Genomic DNA, 26,768 nt, shown 5'->3' with positions numbered 1-26,768 from the left:
ATGCTGTCTAGGGAATTCTGGGAGTTGAATTCCACAAGTCTTAAAGTTGCCAAGTTTGGAGACCCGTGGTCTACTGTATTTGAAGTTGGTACCTTTCTTTTTTTTCCCCTTTACACAATATTTCTTTTCCTTCCCCCTTCCACTACTTTTTAATTTTTCTTTGTATTTTATATCTTGAAAAACCAAACTGAAAACCATATGTTGGAAAATCCAGGCCCTTGGCAACGCTGGTTCATACTTATGACCGTTGCTGTGTCCCACGATCACGCAGCCCCCCTTTTGCGACCTTCTGACAAGTGAAGTCAAGGGGGGGGAGCCAGATTCACTTAACAACCATGTGACTCACTTAACAACTGCAGGGATTCACTTAAGAACTCTGGTGAGAAAGGTCATAGGATGGGGGCAAAACTCACTTCACAAATGTCTCACTTAACAAGAATGGTGGGCTTAATTGTAGTCGTTTAGCCGAAGACTATATGTACGGTCCTTTCTTCTCCTAATTGGGCTCGCCCAAAGAAACAAACAGAATGTTCAAAAGTTATGATATTTATGTAGTTACTTACCAAGCACATCTCAATTATGTTAAAATAACCAAAATACAGCAATAGCACTTAGACCAAGGGTCTTCAAACTTGGCAAGTTTAAGACTTGTGGACTTCAACTCCCAGAATTCTTGACTTAACATGAGTCAGGGAGGAATTCTGGGAGTTGAAGTCCACAGTCTCAAAGCTGTCAAGTTTGAAGACTCCTGACTTAGACTAATATGCCGCTTTACAGCCCTCTCCAAGCGGTTTAGAGAGTCAGCCTATTGCCCCCAATAATCTGGGTCCCCATTTTACTGATCTTGGAAGGACAGAAGGCTGAGTCAACTCAGGATAATATCTTTACAATCCCCAAGGCATGTCACAACTTTTGAGCAACCCCTAATGTAGGGGTCTACAAACTTGGCAACTTTAAAACTTGTGGACTTCCACTGCCAGAATTCCCCATTCAGCCTGCTTTAAGATGGTTGGAGGACCCACTCCCAGAATTCCCCAGCCAGGATGCTTTAAGATGGTTGGACTTCCACTCCCAGAATCCCCATCCAGCATGCTTTAAGATGGCTGGACTTCCTCCCAGAATTCCCCAGCCAGCCTGCTTTAAGAGGGGAGGACTTCCACTCCCAGAATTCCCCAGCCAGCCTGCTTTAACAGGAGGACTTCACTCCCAAGAATCCCCAGCCAGCCTGCTTTAAGAGGAGGACTTCCACTCCCAGAATCCCCCAGCCAGCCTGCTTTAAGATGGTTGGACTTCCACTCCCAGAATTCCCCAGCCAGCCTGCTTTAAGAGGGGAGGACTTCCACTCCCAGAATCCCCCAGCCAGCCTGCTTTAACAGGGAGGACTTCCCAGAATCCCCAGCCTGCATGCTTTATTCCCCCAGAATCCCTAGCCAGCCTGCTTTAAGAGGGGAGGACTTCCACTCCCAGAATCCCCCAGCCAGCCTGCTTTAAGAGGGGAGGACTTCCACTCCCAGAATTCCCCACCCAGCCAACCATCTTAAAACATGCAGGCTGGGGGATTCTGGGAGTGGAAGTCCACAAGTCCTAAAGTTGCCAAGTTTGGAGATCCCCGCTCTAATGTTTGGAAATTGAAAGTTGAAAAACTTGACGTTCCCTAGCCATTCTAGCTGATGGTGTCGATCTGTCTTGATTTAGGTCTCTTTCGTGGACACTTTTGATCCAGTGGGATCCATTCTATGACTCTTCTATCCAGTGCACAGAATGGATTCTGAATTTATTGGGGGGCAAAGGAATGCTTTTCGCCAAATGCTTCCCTTAGGTATCCTGCGGATTTCTGGGCCGCTGTCCTTACCATTGGCCAGGCTGCTCCCAAGTGATGGTCTTAATACAACCAACTTACAACCATTCGTTTAAGTGACCGTTTGAAATTAGAATAGCACTTTTTAAAAAATGGACTTATGAGCGGTTTCCTTCCCCACGCTTATGACCGTTGCATAATCAAATTTCAGACGCTTGGCAACTGGCTCGTATTTATTATGGCTGCAGTCTCCTGGGGTCACACGATCCCCTTTTGCGACCTTCGGACGGGCCAAGTCAATGGGGGGGAAAGCCAGATTCGCTTAACAACCACAGTGATTCACTTAACAAGCGTGGCCAGAAAGGCCGTAAAATGGTGGCGAAAACTTATCTAACAGCTGTCTCACTTAGCAACAGACATTTGGAGCTAATTGTGGTCATAAGTCGAGGACAAACCTGTAGCCCAAAGCATTTAGAGCAGGGGTCGCCGACCTTTTGTACCTCAGGGACCACCAAACTCATCATTTTAAATCCCGAGGACCAGAGACCCTGGGAAAATCCCCCCCAAAAAGTCTGCAGGAAAATTCCACGCCCCGTTTTCCTACCGATTGATCGTTCTTTATTTGGGATCGCAGGATACCGTCTCCAGCCCTGTTCTCAGAGAGAGAGAGAGAGAGAGAGAGAGAGAGAGAGAGGAGAGAGAGAGGGGAGAGGAGAGAGGGAGAGAGAGAGAGAGACTTTTGACTTCATGCAAGGAAAGCAGCAGAAGCAGCAGAAGTCTTTCTTTCTCTCCCCCAGACTCCGCCAGAAATGAGTCTTTGTGAGACTTGTCATGCCTCTTGGAGCAGAAGGCCTTGCAGGGTCCCAAAGACTCATTTCTGGCGGAGTTTGGGGGAGAGAAAGAAAGACTTTGGCTGCTTTCCTTGCGTGCAGCCAAAAGCAGAAGAAGAAAGAAGCAGCCCAGTGCCCAGGTGAGGCACATGGGGCGAGAGGGGCAAATTCCCACCTTTCTCCCTTTCCCCCATCCCCTCACTACCTCGTGTTGTTCGCAATGCAAGTGACACAAGCCTTGTGTTCCCGCAGGCCTTGTGGGCGGTGCAGTCTTGTGTTCCCGCGCAGCCTGGATTAATTGCTTTGCGGGTGACATTTCTCTGCGGACCACCAAAATTTCCTCGCAGACCACCAGTGGTGCCCGGCCGACTGGATGGCGACCACTGATTTATAGGACACCTATGACCTATTCTTCTGGTTAAATGTAAATACGCAGGTACGTTATATATGAAACCTATCTGGAGTTGCACCATAGCTTTCTCTAAAAATCAAACCATTCTGGCCCCAAAGAGAAGCAGAAACAAAGGGCCCATCAACCAGGCACCATCTGAATTACAAGGTCTAAAAGAAGAGAAACCGCTTACGTAAGTGTTCTGAATAATATCGGCCACTGCAGAGCCCGTAAGAGAATACAAGCCCCGTTTTATTTTTTATTTCTAAATGAGGCCTCTGGCTTTTAGTCCCCTTTATTTAAAAAAAACCAACAACAGACAAGACTCAGCAGAGAAAAGACGGCAGCTGAGGCCAGCAAAATGCATGTATGGGCAGCTGACAAAAGAACAATACAACCAAATGCACGGAGAGGGGTGGCTGGAGTGGGACAGGATCAATGGTTAATTCCAGGAGGTGATGGAAGGAACGTGGTGGCCCACCCTGGGATGAGGCTCACAAGGGTCTCATCTAAACGGAATGGCCCAGCCAACAGTTGCACATGACAGGAAGGGGCCAGTGAGAACATGTAGCCCAGTCTACTCCCTTTCCTGCACAGCCCGGCCTACTAGTCTGGAGTGTCCCCTCATGACCGACAATGTAATTTGTGTATTTATCTATATCTTTATTGGTTTATTTTTTATTTTAGAAATAACCCATATCCAACATACCTTTTCTCCTCCTAGTTTCCCTAAAACCACCCCCCTGTGAGATGGGCTGGGATCAGCGTGTGTAACAGGCCCAAAGTCACCTAGCCAATATTCATGCTTAATGGCGGGACTAGAACTCACTGTCTCCTGGTAATTGGCCCAGCCAGCTTTCATGCCTAAGGCAGGACTAGAACTCACATTCTCCTAGGGGATGGCCAAAAGTCACCCAGCCAGCTTTCATCCCTAAGCCGGGACTAGAACTCACAGTTTCCTGGTCTCTACCCTAGTGCCTTAAACACTAGACCAAACTGGCTTTCTCTTCCTCTTGATCTGCCTGAAAAGTCAATATCGATCAGAATAGAGCTGGGGGGGACCTAAGAGGTCTTGTAGTCCAACTCACCACTAAAGCAGGAGACCCTATACCAATAGTCAGAAGAGACAAATAATAAATAATAGACAAACAATCCGAATAGTTGGGATCGAACTGAGAAAAAGAAGAAGGGACAGAAGCGAAAGGACTCAATTCCAAGCCTTAGATAAGGTCCAGAGTTCAAAGCGGGGAGGCCACCAGAGAACTGACCGGTCTCCACATCAAAAAAGACCTGGAGTTGTAAAGCAACATCAGCCCTCCCACACAGATGTCCTCAAGATGCCATGCATGCTATATTTATTGTTACTATGGGGGCAGCAGTAAAAACTTTGAAAGGGAGCCAATGGAATTTTAAAAAATCCCCCACACTATATGGAGGAGGATGCCTGTAACCTGACCAGTAACTAACTCAGTGGAGACAAACAGTTGCGTTTATTTATTTATTTGTCATGCTTATGTAGTGTATATTGGAGCTGTACACGACAAAAATTTCATTTTAATGCATGCCGATTAGTGTACATTTAAGGTGACAATAAAGTTATTCTCTTTTCTTCTAATGCTCTTCTAATTCCATTCCATTCCCAATTCCATTATTTCCTATTCCCATTCCCTACTCTATTCTGTTCTCAATCAATCTTGTTCTCTTCTCTTCTCATTCCTATTCCTGCTCTACTCTAATTGCTATTCTACTCTAATGTCAAGCAAAAGGGCCCCACATAAGTCCAGGGAAGGGAAAAATAAAGCAGCCACAGCAGAATTAAGTTTACGGGTACAGTCAGTCCTCAGCTTATGATCACAGTTGAGCCCAACATTTATGTTGTTGAGTGAGAAATGTGTTAAGTGAGTTTGCCCCGTTTCACACCACACAGGTTAAAAGTGAATCACCGTTCGCCGTTCTTAATTTAGTAACCCGGTTGTTAAGTGAGTCTGATTTCCCCATTGACTTCTCCTTTTCAGAAGGTCGCAAAGGGGGAATCACGGGACCCCGGGACGCTGCGACCCTCATAAATAGGAGCGCCTGAATTTGGATCACGTGACCATGGGGACTCTGCAGTGGCCCCAAGTCACTTTTTTTCAGGGTGGCTGTTACTTTCAACGGTCACTAAACGAAGGATTGCGAGTCAAGGGCTCCCTTTATCAACAAAAGAAACGTAGCATGATTTGCTCAATGGACAACCCTTCTTTCTTTAAACATGGTGCATCTTGACAAAGAGGTGGGCTCCTTCTATCTATTCTACTCTACAGAGGAATGACTGAGTCTGTCGTCTGCACCTCTATAACTGTCTGGTTTGGTTCTGCAACCCAACAGGACAGACACAGACTCCAGAGGGTAATTAGGACTGCAGAGAAAACAATGGCTACCCACCTGCCTTCAATCGAGGACCTGTATACTGCACCCTGAGTCAAAAAGAGGGCTGTGAAAATATCTACAGACCCCTCACACATCCCGGACAGAAACGGTTTCAACTCCTTCCCTCAAAACGACGCTATAGAGCCCTGCACACCAGAACAGCTAGACACAAGGACAGTTTTTCCCCCGAATCGCCATCACTCTGCTAAACAAATAATTCCCTCAACACTGTTCAAGTATTACAAAGTCTGCACTACTATTACTGTTAATCTTCTCATCACTCCTTATCACCCATCCCCTCCCACTTGTGATTGTAAGAGTGTAACTTTGTTGCTTGTATCCTTACGATTTATATGGACTGTTTCCTAGTGTGATTTGATTGTTGATTGTACCCTATGACTATCATTAAGTGTTGTACCTGATGATTCTTGATTCTTGATTCTTAACGAATGTATCTTTTCTTTTTATGTACACTGAGAGCATTTGCACCAAGACAAATTCCTTGGGTGTCCAATCACACTTGGCCAATAAAAGTATTCTATTCTGTTCTATTCTATTTTGATGTAGGGTGCATCAGCTCTATGGGAAAACCAGCTTCCTCGCTGATCACTTAGTAACAGCAATCAGCCCTGACTCAGTCTATCAGAATAGAGCTGGAAGGGGCCTTGGAGGTTGTCTAGCCCAGGGGTCCCCAACCACCGGTCCGTGGACCGGTACCGGTCCGTGGAACAAGTCCTACCGGGTCGCTGGCTTGCTGGGCGCCGCCATCTTGTTTTGATGAAAAAAGTGCTTCGGTGAGCTTTTCCGGGTAGAAAGCCATTTCTACCTGGAAAAGCTCACGAGGTAGTAAGCGCCGCCATCTTGTTTTGATGAAAAGTGCTTCCGGTGAGCTCACCGGAAGCACTTTTTCATCAAAACAAGATGGCGGCGCCCAGCTGATTCGGTACCGGGCCACGGCGTAAAAAAGGTTGGGGATCACTGGTCTAGCCAACCCCCTGCTCAAGCAGGAAACCCTAGACCTGGGATGGTGATGAACCTATGGCACGTATGCCGGAAGTGGCACACAGAGCCATTACTGCCGGCACGCGAGTTCTCACCCAGAGCAGGTCTACTGTGCATTCCTGCCGACCGCCCACCCAACAGCTGATTATCGGGTGCGCACAGGCAGGGTGTGTGTGTGCAGGGGAGGGTTGCCCGTGCATGCGCAGACCCGGTGCATGAGGGAGGGATGTGCGCGCATGGGGGGCGTAAGCGCACGTGCACAATTATCGGCACAGGAGCCCCAAAAATTTAGCCACCACTGCCCTAGACCATTCCAGACAGGTGGTTGTCCAGACTCTTTTAAAAAACTTCCTGTGTTGGAGCACCCACAACTTCTGGTGGCAAGTAGTTCCATAGGTTAATTGTCCTCCCTGATAGGAAGCTTCTCCTTCGTTCCAGGTTGCTTCTCTCCTTGATGAGTTTCCATCCATTGATTCTTGTCCTTGAGGTGCTTTGAAGAATAGCTTGACTCCCTCTTCTTTTGAGGCAGCCCCTCAAATCCTGGAATTCTGCTATCATGTCCCCCTTAGTTCTTTTCTCTAGACTGGCCAGACCCAAAGTCCTTCAACCGTCCTTCATATGTTTTAGTCTCCGGGCCTTTAATCATCTTGCTTGCTCTTCTCTGCACTTTTTCCAAAGTCTCAACACCCTTTTTAGAGTGTGGTGTCCAAAACTGGATGTGGTACTCCAGGTGTGGCCTTACTAAGGATTACTAAGGACTTGTGTTTTTTTTTTCTTTTGTAATTTCAGCCGCTTGTCAATGTTATTGCAGCTCAGAATCGGTTGGCTGGCCTTTGCCTGCCCCTCTCAAGGCCGTTTCCTTTCATGTTAGGAATTTGCCGTTTTCAAAAAGAGGAACTGTCTATTACTGATCCAATCTTCTCTGAGAGTTTGTTTTAAAGAGGGGATTTTTTTTTCCCACACCCAGCAGCAGAAGAGAGTTAAAACCACAGTGAATATTTATATAACACGGTTCTTAAAATATTGTTGAATCCGAAGTCCTGAGAATCGGGACGTTTAAACATGTTGTTCTAAAGCGGTGGCATCTCTCACACTTTCCTTTGCCAAGGATTAAAAAGAAAAAAAAAAGAAAGAAAACTACTGGGTGTATTTTTTGGCCCAAGCTAGATGCTAGCCACAGATGGATTCATAACGACCAAAAACTGCCTCAGTTGTGGATGCTTCAATAAATATGCAAAGATGATTGACATGTGGAGACAGTTCATAACTAACTGCCTGTTTACTAGAGCATATTTTATTTATTTATAATTCCACGTTTATTACTTTTTAGGTAACTCCAACTGGTGAGTACACACAATGCTCCTTTCTCCTCTTATTTTCCCCACACAACAACCCTGTGAGGTGGATTGGGTGGAGTGTGTGTGTGTGTGACTGGTCCAAAGTCACTCAGCTGGCTTTTACATCTAAGGTTGGAACTAGAACTCACCACCTCCTGGCGATTGGTCCAAAGTCACTCAGCCAACTTTTATACCTAACGCAGAACTAGAACTCACAGTCCCCTGGTGATTGGTCGAAAATCAACCAGCCAGTTTTTATAAAAGGGGGAATATACCTCACCATCTCCTGGTGATTGGCCCCCCAGTCGACTTTTACACCTAAGGGGGACTATAACTCACCATCTCCTGGTGATTGGCCCAAAGTCACCCAGCCAACATTCATACTTAATGCAGAACTAGAACTCAGTCCCCTGGTGATTGGTCGAAAATCAACCAGCCAGTTTTTATAAAAGGGGGAATATAACTCACCATCTCCTGGTGATTGGCCCCCAGTCGACTTTACACCTAAGGCGGGACTATAACTCACCATCTCCTGGTGATTGGCCCAAAGTCACCCAGCCAACATTCATACTTAATGCAGAACTAGAACTCAGTCCCCTGGTGATTGGTCGAAAATCAACCAGCCAGTTTTTATAAAAGGGGGGAATATAACTCACCATCTCCTGGTGATTGGCCCCCCCAGTCGACTTTTACACCTAAGGCGGGACTATAACTCACCATCTCCTGGTGATTGGCCCAAAGTCACCCAGCCAACATTCATACTTAATGCAGAACTAGAACTCAGTCCCCTGGTGATTGGTCGAAAATCAACCAGCCAGTTTTTATAAAAGGGGGGAATATACCTCACCATCTCCTGGTGATTGGCCCACCCAGTCGACTTTTACACCTAAGGCGGGACTATAACTCACCATCTCCTGGTGATTGGCCCAAAGTCACCCAGCCAACATTCATACTTAATGCAGAACTAGAACTCACTGTCTTCTGGTGATTGGCCCTAAATCAACCAGCCAGCTTTTACACCTAAGGAGGGACTAGAACCTTGACCCTTGCATTGGTTTGACACCAACTGATTCACCAATTAGAAATGACAGATGGCGACTTTTCTTATTTTGTTGCCTGGTATTATTGTGGACACTTCTAAAGATGTGGAACTGAAACAAAGCCACGGCTGCTAGCCAGGAGCACAGTGTAGAATCACCTCACCATCCTGTTTTGCATGTTTCAGGTATCAAGAAGTGTTGTGTACTCTCTCTGTCTCCCTCTCTCATTTAATTTTGTTGTACGAGGTGCAATGACAATAAAGTAAACACTCCCTCCCTCCCTCTATCATCTATTTATCCCTCTATCACATTTAGTTGTACGAGGTGCAATGACAATAAACTAAACTATCTCTATTTATCTATCCCTCCCTCCATCTGTCATCTATATCATCTATCACATTTAATTTTGTTGTACGAGGTGCAATGACAATAAACTAAACTATCTCTATCCATCCATCCATTCTTCCCTCCATCTATTATCTATATCATCTCTCTCTCTCTATTGCATTTAATTTTGTTGTACGAGGTGCAATGACAATAAACTAAACTATATCTATCTATCATCTATCTATCTATCTATCTATCTATCTATCTATCTATCTATCTATCTATCTATCTATCTATCTATCCATCCATCTATCTATCTATCCATCCATCCATCCATCCACCCAGATAACAACAGATAATCAGAGTTGGAAGGGACCTTATAGGTCATCTAGTCCAACCCCCCACCCAAGCAGGAGACCCTACACCCTTTCTGACAAATGGCAGTCTAATCTCTTACTGAAAGCCTCAAGTGATGGCGCTCCCACAACTTCCGAGGGCAACTTCTGTTCCATTGGTTGATTGTTCTCACTGTCAGAAAGTTTCTCCTTATTTCCATCTCTATTTAAATCTCTCCTTGTTCAGTTTCCATCCATTATTCCTTGTCTGGCCTACAGGCGCTTTAGAAAATAGCTTGATCCCTTCCATCCCTCCCTCCCTCCATCTATTATCTATATCACATTTAATTTTGTTGTACGAGGTGCAATGACAATAAAGAAAACTAAACTATCTATCATCTATGTATCTATTCATCTATCTGTCCATCTGTCTGTCCATCTATCCATGAGAGAGAGAGAGAGAGTATAACTACAACCCATTTCTGCTTTCCCAGGATAAGAGCCAAAGGGGAAAAAAATTGCTTTCTGTTCCAAATTACAACCTTGTAAGGTGTCCTTGACTCCTTTTTCAAAATGAGTTCACTGTCAGGACAATTTATTTTGTCCATCTGAGGTTGAAATTAACTCACCATTGCTCAAGCTGGCCAATAGGGTTTGGGTTAATTATTCTCGCAAGGCCAACGGAAAGCTCTGGGGGAAGTTGACGATTATGTGCCAATATTTACACATGTACAGATTTTGGACTGGGCTATAATCAAGCTTATGATGAACAGCTGCCTTTTAACATTAGAAGCCAAGGGTTCAATCTAGGAGCATCTCAAACTACAGGTAGTCCTTGACTTACGATCACAATCGAGCCCAAAATCTCTGCTGTTAAGTGAGTTTTGCCACACTTTACAACTTTTCTTGCCACCGTTGTTAAGTGAATGGCTGCAAGTTGATAAATTAGTAACCCGGTTGTTAAGTGAATCCAGCTTCCCCATTGACTTTGCCTGTCAGGAGGTCACAAAAGGGGATCACATGAACTTGGGACACAGCAGTAGTCGTAAGTATGAGCCAGTTGCCAACCATCTGAATTTTGATAACCTGTTCAAGGGGATGCTACAAAGGTGGTAAGTGTGAAACCAGGGACAAAACCCTATCACTGAAATTCAGCCAACGCAGCTCAAGTTTTGATGACACAGTCTCAACCCACGGAGAGTTTGGGAGTTGAGGGGCCAAATGGGAATTATTGGCCTTCAACTCCCGTTCCCAGCCTTTTCAAAGAAAAGAAGGAAAAACACACAGCCTTTCTGACAGCATTTGTCCTCCCACGGGAGGCCAACCCAGCTGGAGAGATTACACACATCCCTTGCTGACAGCGAATTCATCCCAGAGAAGCTCTTGAGGAAACATCAATTTCTGCACAATTTCTTCCCAAAACCCACACATTCTCCTGGGCAAACTTCCTTTAAATCTTACTACCGATATTAAATCGGCAGGGAGGGCCGCCGTGCAAAGCGAAAACTTTATTCCCTTTAAAGTGCCAACTAGAAACTTAGGGGCCCTTGAGAAGATAGAGAAAACTCTTGTTCACCATGTTTCACAGTTTTATTTACGAACTTTCTACTAGTAGCACGGAGCCTCCTAAACGCAAACATTATCTGAATCCATTGAAGAAATGGATTAATATGTTTTTCAGTGTTGCACGCTGCCCAGAGGAGTTAGGAGGTCTTAGGAATTTGGCAAACCAGGCCTCTACAGCAGTGTTTCTCTGCCTTAGCAACCCCTTTAGGCCCCTTGGACTTCAATTCCCAGAATTCCCCAGCCTGCTCACGCTGTCTGGGGAATTCTGGACGTTGAAGTCCACGCGTCTTAAAGGAGTTGCTAAGGCAGAGAAAAACTGCTCTACAGGGTGACGTAACTAAGTTTGCGCTGTGTAAGCACAGCTGACTAGCAAAAAGGGAGGCAAGCCTTGGCAGGAATCCCATTTTAATTGTTTTAGCAGACTTTGATACAACGGGTGGTACATGCGGCTGCTCAATTTTTCATGTGACTTTTTTGGGAGGGGTAACTTGCTTACACAAAAGTATCATCTCATGAAACAGTGTACATTTATTTATTTATTTATTTATTTTGGTTTGTCAATTGCTTATAAGATAATAGGTATAAGTAAAAACAATTATGAATACATGGATACATATAAGAAAAATAAAAGAAACAATAGGACAGGGACGGTAGGCACGTTGGTGCGCTTATGCACGCCCCCTACAGACCTCTTAGGAAAGGGGTGAGGTCCATAGTAGACAGTCTAAGGTTAAAGTTTTTGGGGTTTGGGGAAGAAACCACAGAGTCAGGTAGAGTATTCCAGACATTGACCACTCTGTTGCTGAAGGCGTATTTCCTGCAATCCAGTTTGGTGTGGTTAACCTTGAGTTTGTATCTATTGTTTGCTCTTGTTTTGTTATGGTTGAAGCTGAAGTATTCATTGACAGGTAGGACATTGCAATGTATGGTTTTATATACTATACTTAGATCGGAGCGAAGACAGCATTGTTCTAGGTTTTCTAGGTCTAGAATTTCTAGTCTGGTGGCCTAAGGTATTCTGCTACGAGTGGAGGAGTGGAGAACTCTTCTTGTGAAATATTTCTGGATTTTCTCAACTGTGTTAATATCAGATACGTAATGTGGGTTCCAGACTGATGAGCTGTATTCAAGTATTGGTCTAGCAAATATTTTGTATGCTCTAGTTAGTAGTGTGATATTACCAGAGAAAAAGCTACGTAAGATTAGGTTAACAACTCTTAATGCCTTTTTGGCTATGTAGTTACAGTGGGCTCTAGCACTTAGATCATTAGAGATGAGTACTCCAAGGTCCCTGACAGAATTTGGATCATCAACAAGGTCTTGATTATTCAGCCTGTATTTTATTTTGATTTTTTTTGCCAATATGTAAGACAGAGCATTTATTTGTTGAGATTTGAAGTTGCCATTTGTTTGACCATTCTGATACATATTTCTGCACTACTTTGTAATTCAACACATTTCCCCACTCCATTATAGATTATAGCACCTATATATAACAGGCCATACCGCCCCCTCCCTCCCTGTCTTCTATATTTATACCTATCTCTTTTCTCTCTACCTACCTACCTGCCAACCTAATCCATCTATATCTTTCCATCTATCTTCCTATCATCTCTCACTCTCCCCTGCCCACTACCCACCTAATGTCTTCTATATCTACATTTATCTATCTACCTACCTATACATACATACCTATCCCTACCTACCAACCTAATCTGTCTTCTGTATCTACATCTACCTACCTACCTATATATACATACATACCTATACCTACCTACTAACCAACCTAATCTGTCTTCTATATCTATACCTATTTCTTTTCTCTCTACCTACCAACCTAATCTATCTATATATTTTAACTCCTGTCGATCTCTCTCCCCCTGCCCACCTACCCATCTAATCTGTCTTCTATATGAACATCCATCCATCCACCCACCCTTCTATCTATCCATCTATCCACCCATCTATCTACATACCAACCAACCTAATACAGGAAACACAATGTTGCCAGCCAATCAAGACAAAAAAAGCCACAAAACAGACAGAAGATATTAGAAACACCAATCAAGCAGAACCACAGCAAACTCCAAGACCAATAAACACAGACCAAGACTCCCAACCAATCAGGATGAAGAAAAAACTATTCTGGCATAGCAGTATGCTAGCCCCAAATTTAAAACAGAAACGGCTGTGAAAGTCTGACTCACAGACAAACACAATACAGAAGCCTGATGATGGCAGATGAGATTCTGCCGAAACGTTGGGTTTTCTCCCGCGTAAGATTGGAAGTATCTAGGCAACGTTTCGATGAAGTCTCATTCATCATCTTCAGGCTTGTGTCTTCGGCTCTGTGCTTCTCAGAGTAATGTGAGATTGCAGCTGCTTCTTCCTTTTAACTGCTAGTGGGGATGTGACTTGATTGGGTGGGGGCTTGGCTGTGTTCTGATTGGGTGGGGGTGTGTTCTCATTGGTTGGGGGTTTGGCTGTGTTCTCATTGGTTGGGGGGTTGGCCGTGTTCTGATTGGATGGAGGTGTGTTCTGTTCAGGTGGGGGTTTGGTTGTGCTCAGGTTAGTCTTAGTTGCTGGGGGATTTGAGCTGGTGAGCTGTGATCCTGCTGTTTGGCTTCGAGTTCGTGGTCGTGCCGCATCTTCATGGTGGGCGTCAGTTCGCTTCATGTATGGGTCGGAGGGGTTTGAAGCGGGTAGTGATGCAGCTGCGGTACGGCTTCTGGTCCGTGGTCGTGTCTCATCTTCTGTGTGGGTGTGAGTCTGCTTTCTACATGGAAGTGTGGTGGTAGCATCTTGTGTGGCCCTCGTGGGTGTGGGTCTGGTGTTAGGTACTCGTCTGTTCATGAGGGCGGGTTTCCAAATGGCTGGTGGGCGGGAGGTGTCATCTTGTTTATTCATGCTGCAACTGGACGGACACAATACAGAAGCCTGATGATGGCAGATGAGATTCTGCTGAAACGTTGCTACAACTTTAAAAGCACAACTACAACGACATGGGAAAATACCTGAACAAAGCTGAATACCATACATACATACATACATACACACACACACACACACACACTTATACACACACAAATATATTTATCTATATCTATCTTATCTATCTATCTAATCAATCTATATCTGTCTCTATCCATCCATTCATCTGTTCTGACCATTACTAAAACTGTCTGTCTGTCTGTCGAGATTAGATATAGATATAGATATAGATAGACAGACAGTTTTAGTAGTGGTCAGAACACAACTGTCATCAAATTGGAGAAAGTGGAGAAAGCCATCTTGCTGGCTGGGGAATTCTGGGACCTGAAGTCCACAGATCTTAAAGCTGGCAAGGCTGAGAAGCCCTGGGGTAAAGTGAAGCTAAATTGGAATGAGAAATGATCCTTGGAAAAAACAAGAGACGGAGGCAAAGTGTTAACACTCCTATTCCATGCCAAGTGCCAAAAGAGAACCAGGGTGGATGTTTAGGGAGGGGCATTTAAAAGCAGAAAAACAAAGAAGCTTGAGATTTGGCTCTCCAAAGATTTGCCTCTGCTTTTGCCAACGACGTATTGCTTTCATTTGTTCCATTCCCACAGCTGCCAATCTCGGCAAATGACTGTGGGCGAGGTACGTCATAAATATTAGTCTGGTGTTGTCAAGTATCTCAACATGGAAATGTCGTTCAGCCTTATTTTGGTTGACGGCGTGTATACCAAAATGATTTATACTACTGTACGTTTCAAACGGCCTGCCAAGTCTCCTATTTTATCGCAGGCGTTGCATGCGGTGACGTTCGCACACATCCTCTCCTCTGTAACAAGCCATTAATTATGTCGAGAGCTGGAAGGATCAGCCAAACCTCCAACTCTTGTTGGCATGGCCACCAAACAGGAAAAGCCTCACAACAAACATTTGCCAAGCCAGCACCTTTTCAATTATCCAGGAACGAGATGGGGCAAGTCACATTTCCAAAGGAAAAAAAAACAGCAGTCCTTCCTTATTAGAGGTTCCCGCAGACCTGGGAGGAGGAGAGAAATCCTGGTGCTAAATGAGGAAACACACTTTTGAGCAAACGCTGAGAAGAATGAATAACAGAGTAACAGAGTTGGAAGGGACCTTGGAGGTCCTCTAGTCCAACCCCCTGCCTAGGCAGGAAACCCTACACCACTTCAGACAATCGGCTGTCCAATCTCTTCTCTTTTTTTTCCACAAATTTTTTGATTCCAATCTGCATATGCACAGCGATACATTAATAATGGTGGCATCAATATATCATACATTTTAGCATAGGCAAAATTAATATCGATCATATCTCTCAGTGCATAATTTTCACATTAATTCATAATCCTTCAATGCTTATTTTCAACCTTTCAAAACTCTCTCCAAATGCCTACCACCGTATCAGTTAAATATACCTAGTAATTCCATTATTCAATTTTCTCCCTCCTTTTATTTTTTATTTTTTAATCCCTACTTAAAAACCTCCAGTGTTGGAGCATTTACAACTTCTGGAGGCAAGTTATTCCACTGACTGCCTTGTCAGGAAATTCCTCCTTAGTTCTAGGTTGCTTCTCTCCTTGTTTAGTTTCCATCCGTTGCTTCTTCTCCTGCCTTCAGTTGCTTTGGAGAATAGCTTGACTCCCTCTTCTTTGGGGCAGCCCCTGAGATATGGGAACACTGCTATCATGTCATCCCTGGTTCTTCTCTTTGTTAGACTAGACATACCCAATTCCTGCAACAGTTCTTTATATGTTCTAGCCACCTGTCCCCTAATCCTCTTTGTTGCTCTTCTCTGCACTTTTTCTAGAGCCTCAACATCTTTTTTACATCGTGGTAACCAAAACTGGTGACCAAAGGTTGTGGAAAGTTGATTCAGACCTAAATTGCCAAAGGACATCACCTACTGATAAACTAACTCAGTCTGGTCTAGTTCTGGCATTGCTGGGTTTTGTACAATATTTTAATTCGCCGTGATGTGAAAAAGATGTTGAGACTCGGAAAGAGTGCCGAGAAGAGCAACCAAGAGGATTAGGGGGCTGGAGGCTAAAACATATGAAGGAATTGCAGGAATTGGGTATGTCTAATTTAATAAAAAGGACTAGGGAAAACATGATAGCAGTGTTCCAGTATCTGAGGGGCTGCCCCAAAGAAGAGGGAGTCGAGCTATTCTCCAAAGCCCCTGAAGGCAAGACAAGAGGCAATGGGTGGAAACTAATCAAGGAGAGAAGCAACTTAGAACTAAGGAGAAATTTCCTAACAGTGAGGACAATTAACCAGGGGAACAGCTTGCCACCAGAAGTTGTGGGTGCTCCATCACTGGAGGTTTTTAAGAAGAGATTGGACAGTCACTTGTCTGAAATGGTATAGGGGCTCCTTCTTGAACAGGAGGTTGGACTAGAAGACCTCTAAGGTCCCTTCCAGCCTTATGATTCTGGAAGAAGAGAGGGAGGGAAGGAAGGAAGGAAGGAGGGAGGGAAGGAAGGAAGGAAGGAAGGAAGGGGGGAGGAAGGAAGGAAGGGGGAAGGAGGGAGGAGGGAAGGAATGAATTCTAATGTTCTATGATTTGCTTAACACTCATGGCAAAAAATTAATAACATTGGGCCAGAGTCATTTAACAACTACCTGGCTTAGCAATGAAAATTCTGGCCACAACTGTGGTCATAAATCAAGAACTACCTGCATATAAGCAGCCCGTGTGTCAGAAAACAGCAAATCACCCTTAGGTAGTCCTGATGTTTTACATCCTATGTTTTGGGAGAGGAAATGTATAAATAAAATTAAAAGGCAGTCATAAAAATTGCAGCAATTCATCAGGAATGGAGGTTCCAGCTTTTGGGAGGAAGGTGGGAGAAGGGGAAGATCAGACACGCAAACCACAATAAACGCAGATGGTGTGCAGTATCAGTTAATCTGGATTTCAGGGCAAATTCTGTGTCTTTCCCAAGATAAACTGCATTGCAGCTGTGATGTTCTGCCTCCTTCCTCCAGTTTATATTGGTGGTAGGAAAAACTAGTAAGGGATTCAAAAGCAAAAAGAAAAAAGAAAAGAAAGAAAAATTGGGACTTCTGCCCTTACTTTCCCCAGGGGAAACAGACCCGAGAAGATGGCTAAAGGAAAGATACAGGCCAGGAAACATTTGCATCCAGAAACACAAAATTTGGGCTGGCAATGTTGGAGCCAAAACCATGGGACGAAGTAGCAAATTCACTGCCAGGTCTGTATAAAAGACACAGCAGCTGCTAAAATATCAAGACAGAACGGAGTTCTGACCAGCATACATTCATCTTGTTTCCCTATGGTCTCCTAAAATCTGAAATCAAATTCAAACAGTGGAAATGGTCCCAAAGGTTCTTTTATTCAGGAGGCAACTGGACTTTCTTGTTTTTTTTCCCCTCTTTTGAAGATGTTTTGTTTCTCATCCAAGAAGCTTCTTCAACTTTGACAGGATAGCGGGGGATGCACTTGGGAGTCTGATTTTTAGCTATACAATTTGGGATGAAGGGTGTATGGGAGGAGGAATGGATTTCCAGAGGAAAAAAATTGCAGACTACAGGAACCATTTGCACCACTCAAGATGACCCTGAGGACACAGATAAACCTCCAAGCGGCCTCAACGACCCACTTAAAGGATGCAAATGACTAGCTGTCTGCAAGGAGTATAAACCCTTCCATTCCCCACCACCCAGTCAGAGCTGAAGAAGCTTCTTGGATGAGAAGTGAAACATCTTCAAAAGAAAAACACACATACAAGAAAAGTCCAGTTGCCTCCTGAAAAAAGCACCTCTGGGACAACCATGACCTGAATGACGGAGAATCTCTACAGACTTTAAGCAGTGGAAATCAAATTCAAACTTAATTATTAGAGCCCCGAGGCTAGATACAAGCAAGATACTGAATAAAAGGATTACATCCTTTAATATATATGTAAATGTATATAGGAGGAAAACAATAAGCGTAATGGAGTCTAAAAATAATTAACAATATGTGGAGATTCTCAATCATCCAGGTTATGGTTCTCCCAAAGGTTTTTTTTTTTCTTCCCACAAGGCAACTGGATTTTCTTGGATTTTCTTTGAAAATGTTTTGCTTCTCATACAAGAGGAGTCTTCAGTTCTTTCCTGAAAAAGCTTCTTGGATGAGAAGCAAAACGTTTTCAAAGAAAATCCAAGAAAGTCCAGTTGCCTCTGGGATGCCTCCTTCGGAGCATTCTCCCAACGCCACCCTTTCAAAGCGCAACCTGCTTCCCTACCAACATGAGAGTAAGAACCAGAGTAGTAAGAACTTATTTCCAGGTTGAATCTCTCCTTGATCAGTTTCCATCCATTATTCCTTGTCTGGCCTTCGGGGACCTTGGAAAATAGCCTGACCCCCAGAGAAAGGAGAGGCTCAGGCTATTTTCCAAGATACCTGAAGGCCAGACAAGGAATAATGGATGGAAACTGAACCAGGAGAGATTCAACCTGGAAATAAGGAGGAATTTCCTGACAGGGAGAGCAATTAACCTGTGGAACAGAAGTGGAAGAACTGGAAGCTTTCAGGGAAGAGATTGGACTGCCATTTGTCAGAAATGGTGTAGGGTCTCCTGCTTGGGCAGGGGGTTGGACTAGATGACTTACAAGGTCCCTTCCAACTCTGTTAATCTGTTAGTCTGTTAAAAAAAAACACCAGAATGAAAGGTGAGACACCAGAAAAACAGGGGAAGGCAGTTTGCTCACCACAGGATAAACTTTGTAATTTCATAAATACAACGGCATCCAAGCATCGCCGGGAGACATCGTTTGCTGCCTCGCAAGAAACACATTATCTGGCCTCAAGCACATTATGCTAATAAACTTTCCAGCTTGAATGAAGTGAAGCAGAGGCGCCGAGGATACGAGGCAGAGAAAGGGAGGAGAAAATCCATGAAGCAGAGCACAGGCTTGAATGCTTAATTTTATTTTTTCAATTTCCACGAGCCTTTTAAAGGGCCGTTAAAGCCACACAGCTCAATTGGCCAATTTGCATGCAGCTGGGACTTCGGTCTCGTTGACAGCTTAGGGTATAACAGGCAGTCCTTGACTTACAATCACAACTGAGCCTAATTTCTGTTGCTAAGTGAGACTTGCCCCATTTTACGACCTTTCCTGGCACCATCGTTAAGTGAATCAATGTAATTTTTAAGTTAGGAAGACGTTTGTGAAGTAAATCTGGCTTCCCCACTGATTGTGCTTGTCAAGAAGGTTACAAAAGGGGATCGCATGTCCCTCAGGACACTGCGACCATCACAAATGAGTCGGTTGCCCAGCGTCTGAATTTGGATCATGTGACTGGGCATGTTGCAAAGGTTGTGTGAAAAAGGGCTGTAAGTCCCTTTTCCAGTCGTGTAACTTTTTTCCCCCAGTGATGATGTAACTTTGACTGGTCGCTAAATGAACTGTCGAGGACTACAAAAATAAAGATTGCACAATCTTTTTACAGAGGCACAATTGAGATCGTTTTAATAAACCGCATCCCTGTTTGGTTTGAGGGCAGCAGTGCCTCAGATAGAAAGTCCCTACCGAGAGTGGTGAGGACAGCGGAGATTATAGGAAGTTCGCTTCCGTTATTCAGGAAGCTACTTACAAGCGCTATGTGCTTTGAGCTCAAAGCATTGTTAGAGACCCCACACACCCACTTCATGGTCTCTGTTTCTGTTGCTCCCCTCCGGGAGGAGATTTCAAAGTATTTCTAGCAGGACTACCAGAATCTAACAGCTTTGCTCCCTATGCCATCCATCTGGTAAACTCGCAAGATTCGTTTTACTCACCATCAACATGTATACATCTGAATTAGACTGTTGTTTCTCTCTTGTCACATAGTATATGTGGGCATATACATAATTTTATATTTATCTATTTATCTTGTCATATTTAGGTAGTGTAAAATTGGAGGTGCTGACCCTTTAAGAGCTATATGCAATGAAATTTCATTTTTAATGTATGCCAATTAGTGTTAAAATAATAAATTTAAAATCACAATACAGCTATTCTATTCTATTCTATTCTATTCTATTCTATTCTATTCTATTCTATTCTATTCTATATTCTCTATTCTATTCTATTCCTTTAAAAAAGCAATTTTGCCACTAAGCGGATTACAATGACATTCACCAATGACAATTTGCATAGGTCTATTTACCACTTATCCTGGGTAAAATATGTGTGACTGGGAAGAATCAATACAAACTTATTAAAATAAAAAAATTAATAAACTCAATGGCAGAAAATTGACTAAACATAACTGAAGAACACCAAGAATACTGCAGGCACCTGCCAAGTCAATCCCTAACTTGAGACATCTCCAATAGAAACAGCCAGCCTTTATTTTTAAAGCAACCAAAGTTATACAGGTAGTCCTCAACTTATGACCACAATTGAGCCCCAAATTTCTGTTACTATGTGAGACATTTGTTAAGTGAAGTTTGCCCAATTCTATGGCCTTTTAGTGCCACAGTTGTTAAGTGAATCCCTGTGGTTGCTAAACTAGTAACATGGTTGTTAAGTGAATCTGGCTTTACCGTTGACTTGCAAAAGGCAATCCCAGGACCCTGGGACACTGCAACGGTCATAAATGTGAGTCAGTTCCCAAGCATTTGAATTTTGTGACCACGGGGATGCTGCGACGACTGTAAAGTGTGAACAATGGTGGTAAGTTATTTTTTTCTCAGTGCTGTTTGAGCGGTCACTAAATGCACTGCTCTAAGTCAAGGACTACCTGTACGTTCTTTTAGTCAAGATTCAAAACAATGGTTCTCCCACAACTCTTGTGTGCTTGTCAACCAAAAAGGCACTTTTCCCACCCTACACAATAAAAAAAAAAATTGTATGCTTTGGCGGACTGCACATATTCACAGGTGCAACGCCGATACAAAAACACCACTGTTAAAAAAGGGACGTTTGGTGCAAGAAATAAAACAGGTGAGAGGCAAGGAGACATTGTATAGGGCAGGGGTTGTTCTGACCAAGGCTTCCTGAGACCGTAATTAAGCACACACTTAGTCCAAACAACTCGTTTTATTTCAACACTGGAAATTATGTTCATTCCCAGTCTGTAATGAGTCCCACACAGTCCCTCGAGATAAGCACCCACCTTTCTCTCCTTTGAATTGCTGCCAACAACTAAAATGCCAAATTAACTGGGAAAAAACCAACTGAAGTACAAAATCCACACAGAGCTTCAATGTTTAATCCGAGTAGAACAAACGACTTTGCTTCCTGCAAAGGTTTTCCTACCTTTGCACTTCCTTTATACCTTAGGGGAGGGGCAATCACCTCCAAGCCTTATTCCAGAGTTGCCCTTTTGTCTGCCCTTGCCTTCTAGCAGCTCTGCGCGCACGCATACTGGGAACAGGCTCCCCTTGTTCCTCTGCTTCGCTGCTGTCCGATTCTGGAGGCTCTGGGGTCAGCACATAATTCCCAGATGGCCCTGGCCCCATCTCTGTATCGGATGCAGGACCGATCTTTCGAGTCCTCCCCAAACTCCTGGACTGGTCCCTGTTCTTCCCCACTGTCTGATTCTGCTGCCATCTCCGCAGGCTGCCGGCAAACCACAACAGGGGTCTTCAAACTTGACAGCTTTAAGACGTGTGGACTTCAACTCCCAGAATTCCTCCTCCAGTCATGTTAGCTCAGGAATTCTGGGAGTTGAAGTCCACAAGTCTTACACTTGCCAAGTTTGAAGACCCATTGGTATAAGGACACAGGTTCATTTAAAAAAAAAAAAAAGTGCAATGGACGACTCAGAAACACAAACTCACCTGGACATCATACAGGGCCACAATGTTTTCATGTTGCAGTTCCTGGAAAATAAAAGACAAATAGTTCAGAGGGAGAATCTGACCAAAGCCAGTCCTGTACAGGCAGTCCTCAACTAATGACCACCATGGAGCCCAACATGTCTGTGGTTAAGCAATACATTTAAGTGAGTTTTGCCCCATGTTACCACCTTTCTTGCCATGGTTAAGTGAATCCCTGTGGTTGATAAGTTAGTTAACACGGTTGTTAAGTGAATCTGGCTTCCCTGTTGACTCTGCTTGTCAGAAGTTGTCAAAAGATAGATAGATAGATAGATAGATAGATAGATAGATAGATAGATAGATAGATAGCAGATAGATAGATAGATAAATAGATAGCAGATAGATAGATAGATAGATAGATAGATAGATAGATAGATAGATAGATAGATAGATAGATAGATAGATAGATAGATAGATAAATAGATAGCAGATAGATAGATAGATAGATAGGTAGATAAATTTATTGTCATTGTACTCAGAACCTGAGAACAACGAAATAAGGTGCTCTTTCACAACATACAACTGAACAACCCCAAAAGACATATACAAATAACAATGTAAAACAAATTAAAACAATTAACAATTAAAAACTATACAACCAGGATATATATATATTGCCAAGCGTCTGAATTTGGCTCACGGGACTATGGGGATGCTACAAAGTCGTAAATGTGAAAAACGGTCCCAAGTCACTTTTTCTCAGTGCCGTTGTTAACTTCGAAGGGTCACTAAATGAACGGTTGTAAACTGTACGTGCTGCCATCGAAATTATTTCCACAGTTTCTTCCTGAGAATCAAATAGGTGAGAGTCGTGATCTCTAGGCTCAGCTGCGCCCAGTGGTGCCACTACTAAGAAAGTCCTGTTCTTAGTTTCCATCAGGGAAAAAAAAAGAACAATGACCTCAGGTGACCCTAGAATGTGAGGAAATTCAGCTGGCACACCTTTCACCTTGGAACTAAGAGGTTCTCTCTCTCAATACGTGAATAATTATAAAATAACAGAGTTGGAAGGGATTTGGGAGGTCTTCTAGTCCAAGGGTCTTCAAACTTGGCAAGTTTAAGACTGGTGGACTTCAACTCCCAGAATTCCTGAGCTAACATGACTGGAGGAGGAATTCTGGGAGTTGAAGTCCATAAGTCTTAAAGCTGCCAAGTTTGAAGACCCCTGTTCTAGTCCAACCCCCTGCTAAGGCAGGATGTCAACTAAAAAGATACTCCTTTGGTCTTTTTAGCTGCCAGCAGAAAGGGAGTGGGGGAAAACAGTGCATTCCTCAAGTGCCTAGGCCAGGGGTCTCCAACCTTGGCCACTTTAAGCCTGGAGGACTTCAACTCCCAGAATTCCTCAGCCAGCATTGCTGGCTGAGGAATTCTGGGAGTTGAAGTCCTCCAGGCTTAAAGTGGCCAAGGTTGGGAGACCCCTGGCCTAGATAATCGCCATGGCAGCCCGAAGTTACTGGAGTGCAAGAATATTACTGGAGAGCATGATAGATGACTCTTGACTATGGATGTGTCCCATTGGAGAATATACATCCAGGAAGAGGGGGGAAGATTAGGGTCAAGGGGGAAATGAAGGATGTATTTTAGTATCGGCTGCATCCAGCTAATGCCAACATGGCCACTTCTAATCAATTTCCTCTGAGAGATGCGGCTAGAGACATGATTTGAATGGGGGTGGATTTGTTGGAGTCCTGATTGATACAGGAGACCCTTTACCTGTGATGGGGAACCTATGGCACGCCTGCCAGAGGTGGCATGCCAAGCCCTTTCAGTGGGCACGTGCACCATCGCCAGCTCCTCTTCTGGTTTCTGGCGCACCAGCTAGCTGGTGTTCGCAGGCGGCGGAGTGCCGGAAAATGGCCCCCAAAAACGGCTGGAAAATAGGCTGTTTTGCAGGCCATTTCCAGGCTGTTTTTCCAGCCAAAAACTGCCTGAAAACGGGCAAAAAAACAGGCTGTTTTCTGGGGGTGTTTTTGGTGCAAAAACCGGCCTCAAAACAGCCAAAAAAATGGGCAAAAAACAGGCACGCACGAACCGGTCAGCTGGTTTTCGGCAAGCACACATACATGCACGCTCAGGCATGCGCATTTCGGTTTGGGCATTGGGTGCCCAAAAGATTCACCATCACTGCCCTGGCACCATTTCAGACAAAGGGTTATCCAATCTCTTCTTCTTAAACACCTCCAGTGTTGGAGCGCCCACAGCTTCTGGTGGCCAGCTGTTCCACTGGTTCTGACTGCCAGGAAATGTCTCCTTCGTTCCAGATTGATTCTCTCTCTTGATTAGTTTCCATCCGTTGCTTCTGGAATCAGCCAAGAGAGGAGGGTTGGCCAAGTTTTCAATCCACCCAGCCTTCGGATGTCTTTGAAACCAGTCCCGTGTTTACCAAACCAGGAATGGCTTCCCAGAAATGGGTTTCTGGGAAAAGTTAACTCACCAAAGCCGAGGGCTCTAGGCTACGTCCAAGTAAGATACTTTTACAGATCTAGAGATCCCTTCCTTGGTTTTTGTAAACAGAGAGAGCAGAGATTTTAGGTCGCCGACGCCCTTTGGGTCTGTTTGGAGAGGTGGTTATAGATAGCTTCAGGTTTTATCATCCTGGCGAAGGCGGCTCTGAAATAAGGGACCTTTTCTGACTTCGGGATGATTATTCAACGTAACTGGAGGAGAGGAGAAAGAACTGAAGATTGATCAATGGAAGAATCCAAATTAAAGCATCCATCCTTGGCTTGAAGTATAATTTGGATAATTTGCTATTTCTGATGCCTGTTTGAACACTAGGGACTAGAATCTCAGCCAACAATGGCATCAAAATCACAGCCAGGAAACCATTTGGGTCCAAAGTTTTGAATTTAGGTCCCTATCCACAAAACCTGTTTTCCCCAATCACCTCTAGAGCTAACAGATCTGAAGGATCTATTACAGATAGTCCTCGACTTACAACAGTCCATTTAGTGACTGTCGTTCAAAGTTACGTCACTGAAAGTAATTTTATGACTGTTTTTCACACTTACAACCGTTGCAGCCTCCCTGTGGTCGCATGAGCAAAATCCAGGCGCTGGATTGACTCATATTTATGAGTTGACTCGTATTTATGGCCGCTGACTCATAGTTATGACTGTGATGTCTCAGGGCGTGGTACAAAAGCAACAAAGTCACAAAAGTAGGTAGAGTCCCTTTAATTCCTCCAACTTGGCCCCCAATGTCCAGTTATCACTGGTTGGAGAAAAAAACTCTTCCCAAGAAGAGTTTTTAAAGGGAAGAAATTCAGTCCGAACCCAAAGTACATCTAAATTATAAATAAAAAGCAACACAAACCACGCTGCAGCAATTAACGGGACAGGGCAGGATAAGGGATTGCAGACTTCAAAAGGTAACGAAACACACCCGGTTGGGAGGACGCCAGAACCCAGATAGGACTTGACAAACAAAGATAATGCAGGCTTTGCTTCCAGCATGGTTTTGTGCGCAGACACCCTCTTTAAACTGTTTCCCCAGCTGCAGCTAATGAAGGGAATCAGGGCCTTTTTCTCCCCTGTAGCCCACGTTGCTTCCTTCTCCGTTCCTTCCTGTGTGCCCTAGGATGCAGAGGGGGTGGGCCTGGGTCTTCCTCTGAATGCCCAGCTGGACTGCGTCCTTCCCCAGTTTCTTCCACAGCCACCGGAGCCACATTTCCACTCCGTCAGCTGTTCCACTTCTCACTGGGAATCAAACTCCAACAGGGGCATGACAATGACTGTTGAAGTGTCCCAGGGTTGAGTGATGACTTTTTGTGACTTTCTCACAAGCAAATTCAACAGGGAAGCCAGATTCACTTAACAACCACGTGGTTAACTTAACAACTGCAGCGATTCACTTAACCACGGTGGCAAGAAAGGTTGCAACACGGGACAAAACTCAATAAATACCTCACTTAGCAACAGGACTCAATTGAGGTCATAAATTGAGGACTACTTGTATCTTAAGCAGTTGCTAGAAATGGGACACAGCCTTCCTTTGCTCCTTCTCAAAAGATTTTCTCCAAATTTACTTGTACTTTTATTTCATTGTTGTTAAAATTAATTTTAATGCTTTCAATGCTTTTACATCTACGCTTTTATGTTGTTGTGGGTTGTCCAGAGTCACTTAAAACAGTGAGACAGGCAACATATAAAACAAACAAAGGGTTGATTTTGCACAGCAGGCAGAAGGGCCATTGTCCCTGCCTGACAACACTTCCACATTTGACTGACAGTTGGGAACCAAGTGACTGATTGTGGCTTTCAATAAGCTTGACACTGCAAAAGATCTGAATGTCAAACAGGATGTCCACATGGTCACTGTAGCATAAAATACTTATTTTTTAACAAGTTTTCGCTTATGCTCAGACCACAACTTTCTGCAAGAAAAAAAAAAAAAGAGAGAGAAGCGCTTGTTTGCAGAGCAAGCGTGGATGGAATTATCTATAGATATAAAAGCAAAATGCCACTCACGGCATCATCACAAAATCTCCAGAACCGTAAAGCCTACAAACTTGAAATCTGACACATATGTTCCTCTTGGCTTCTAGGGGCTCACTAAGAAAGGATTTTTCCAAATGACCCTCAGAACTATTAGTATTTCCTATATTATTATTATTATTATTATTAACACACTCTGATGCTAAGGAGTTCTACTCCCCCTCCCCACCTGAAAACTCTTCCAAATGCAAAACACAAGCAGAGGAGAGGAGGTTCAGTTTCAGTTTTAGTTTCACAGCACCAAGCAGCTTTAGTACAGAACAGTTGAGCTAAGCCACGCCCAGGCTCCTTGCTCACACAGCAAATACTGTTTCAGTTTCCAAACAGCCCTCAACTCTGAATACCGATCGATGCTGGTAGGCAAGAGGCACAATTCTCCCCCCAACCTTATTTTCCAACCTTTAGAAATAATTGCTTCTTTGCTGGGCC

General features: G+C 44.0%; 1 protein-coding gene and 1 long non-coding RNA gene across 2 annotated transcripts in view; both read right to left on the bottom strand.

Moving 5' to 3' along the window:
• Positions 1-26,768, bottom strand: part of ULK2 (unc-51 like autophagy activating kinase 2) — a 141,681-nt gene that overhangs the window by 107,344 nt on the left and 7,569 nt on the right. The window contains exon 3 of the mRNA XM_087969553.1: positions 21,805-21,846. Coding sequence (XP_087825679.1) covers positions 21,805-21,846 — 42 coding nt within the window. The remainder of the gene's footprint in view (positions 1-21,804; positions 21,847-26,768) is intronic.
• LOC148132665 (uncharacterized) lies at positions 12,356-13,292 on the bottom strand. Its single transcript, XR_015750538.1, has 2 exons — positions 12,814-13,292; positions 12,356-12,781 (listed from the first exon to the last, which is right to left on the bottom strand). It is a non-coding gene; the product is annotated as an uncharacterized LOC148132665 (long non-coding RNA).

Source organism: Notechis scutatus, chromosome 1, assembly GCF_049901735.1.
Source record: "Notechis scutatus isolate UNSWTSFEM ecotype Mainland chromosome 1, rNotScu1.2, whole genome shotgun sequence".
NCBI classification, from domain to species: Eukaryota; Metazoa; Chordata; class Lepidosauria; order Squamata; family Elapidae; genus Notechis; species Notechis scutatus.
Note: the sequence above shows the minus strand (reverse complement) of the source record. Positions and strands in the feature narration are given on the sequence as shown.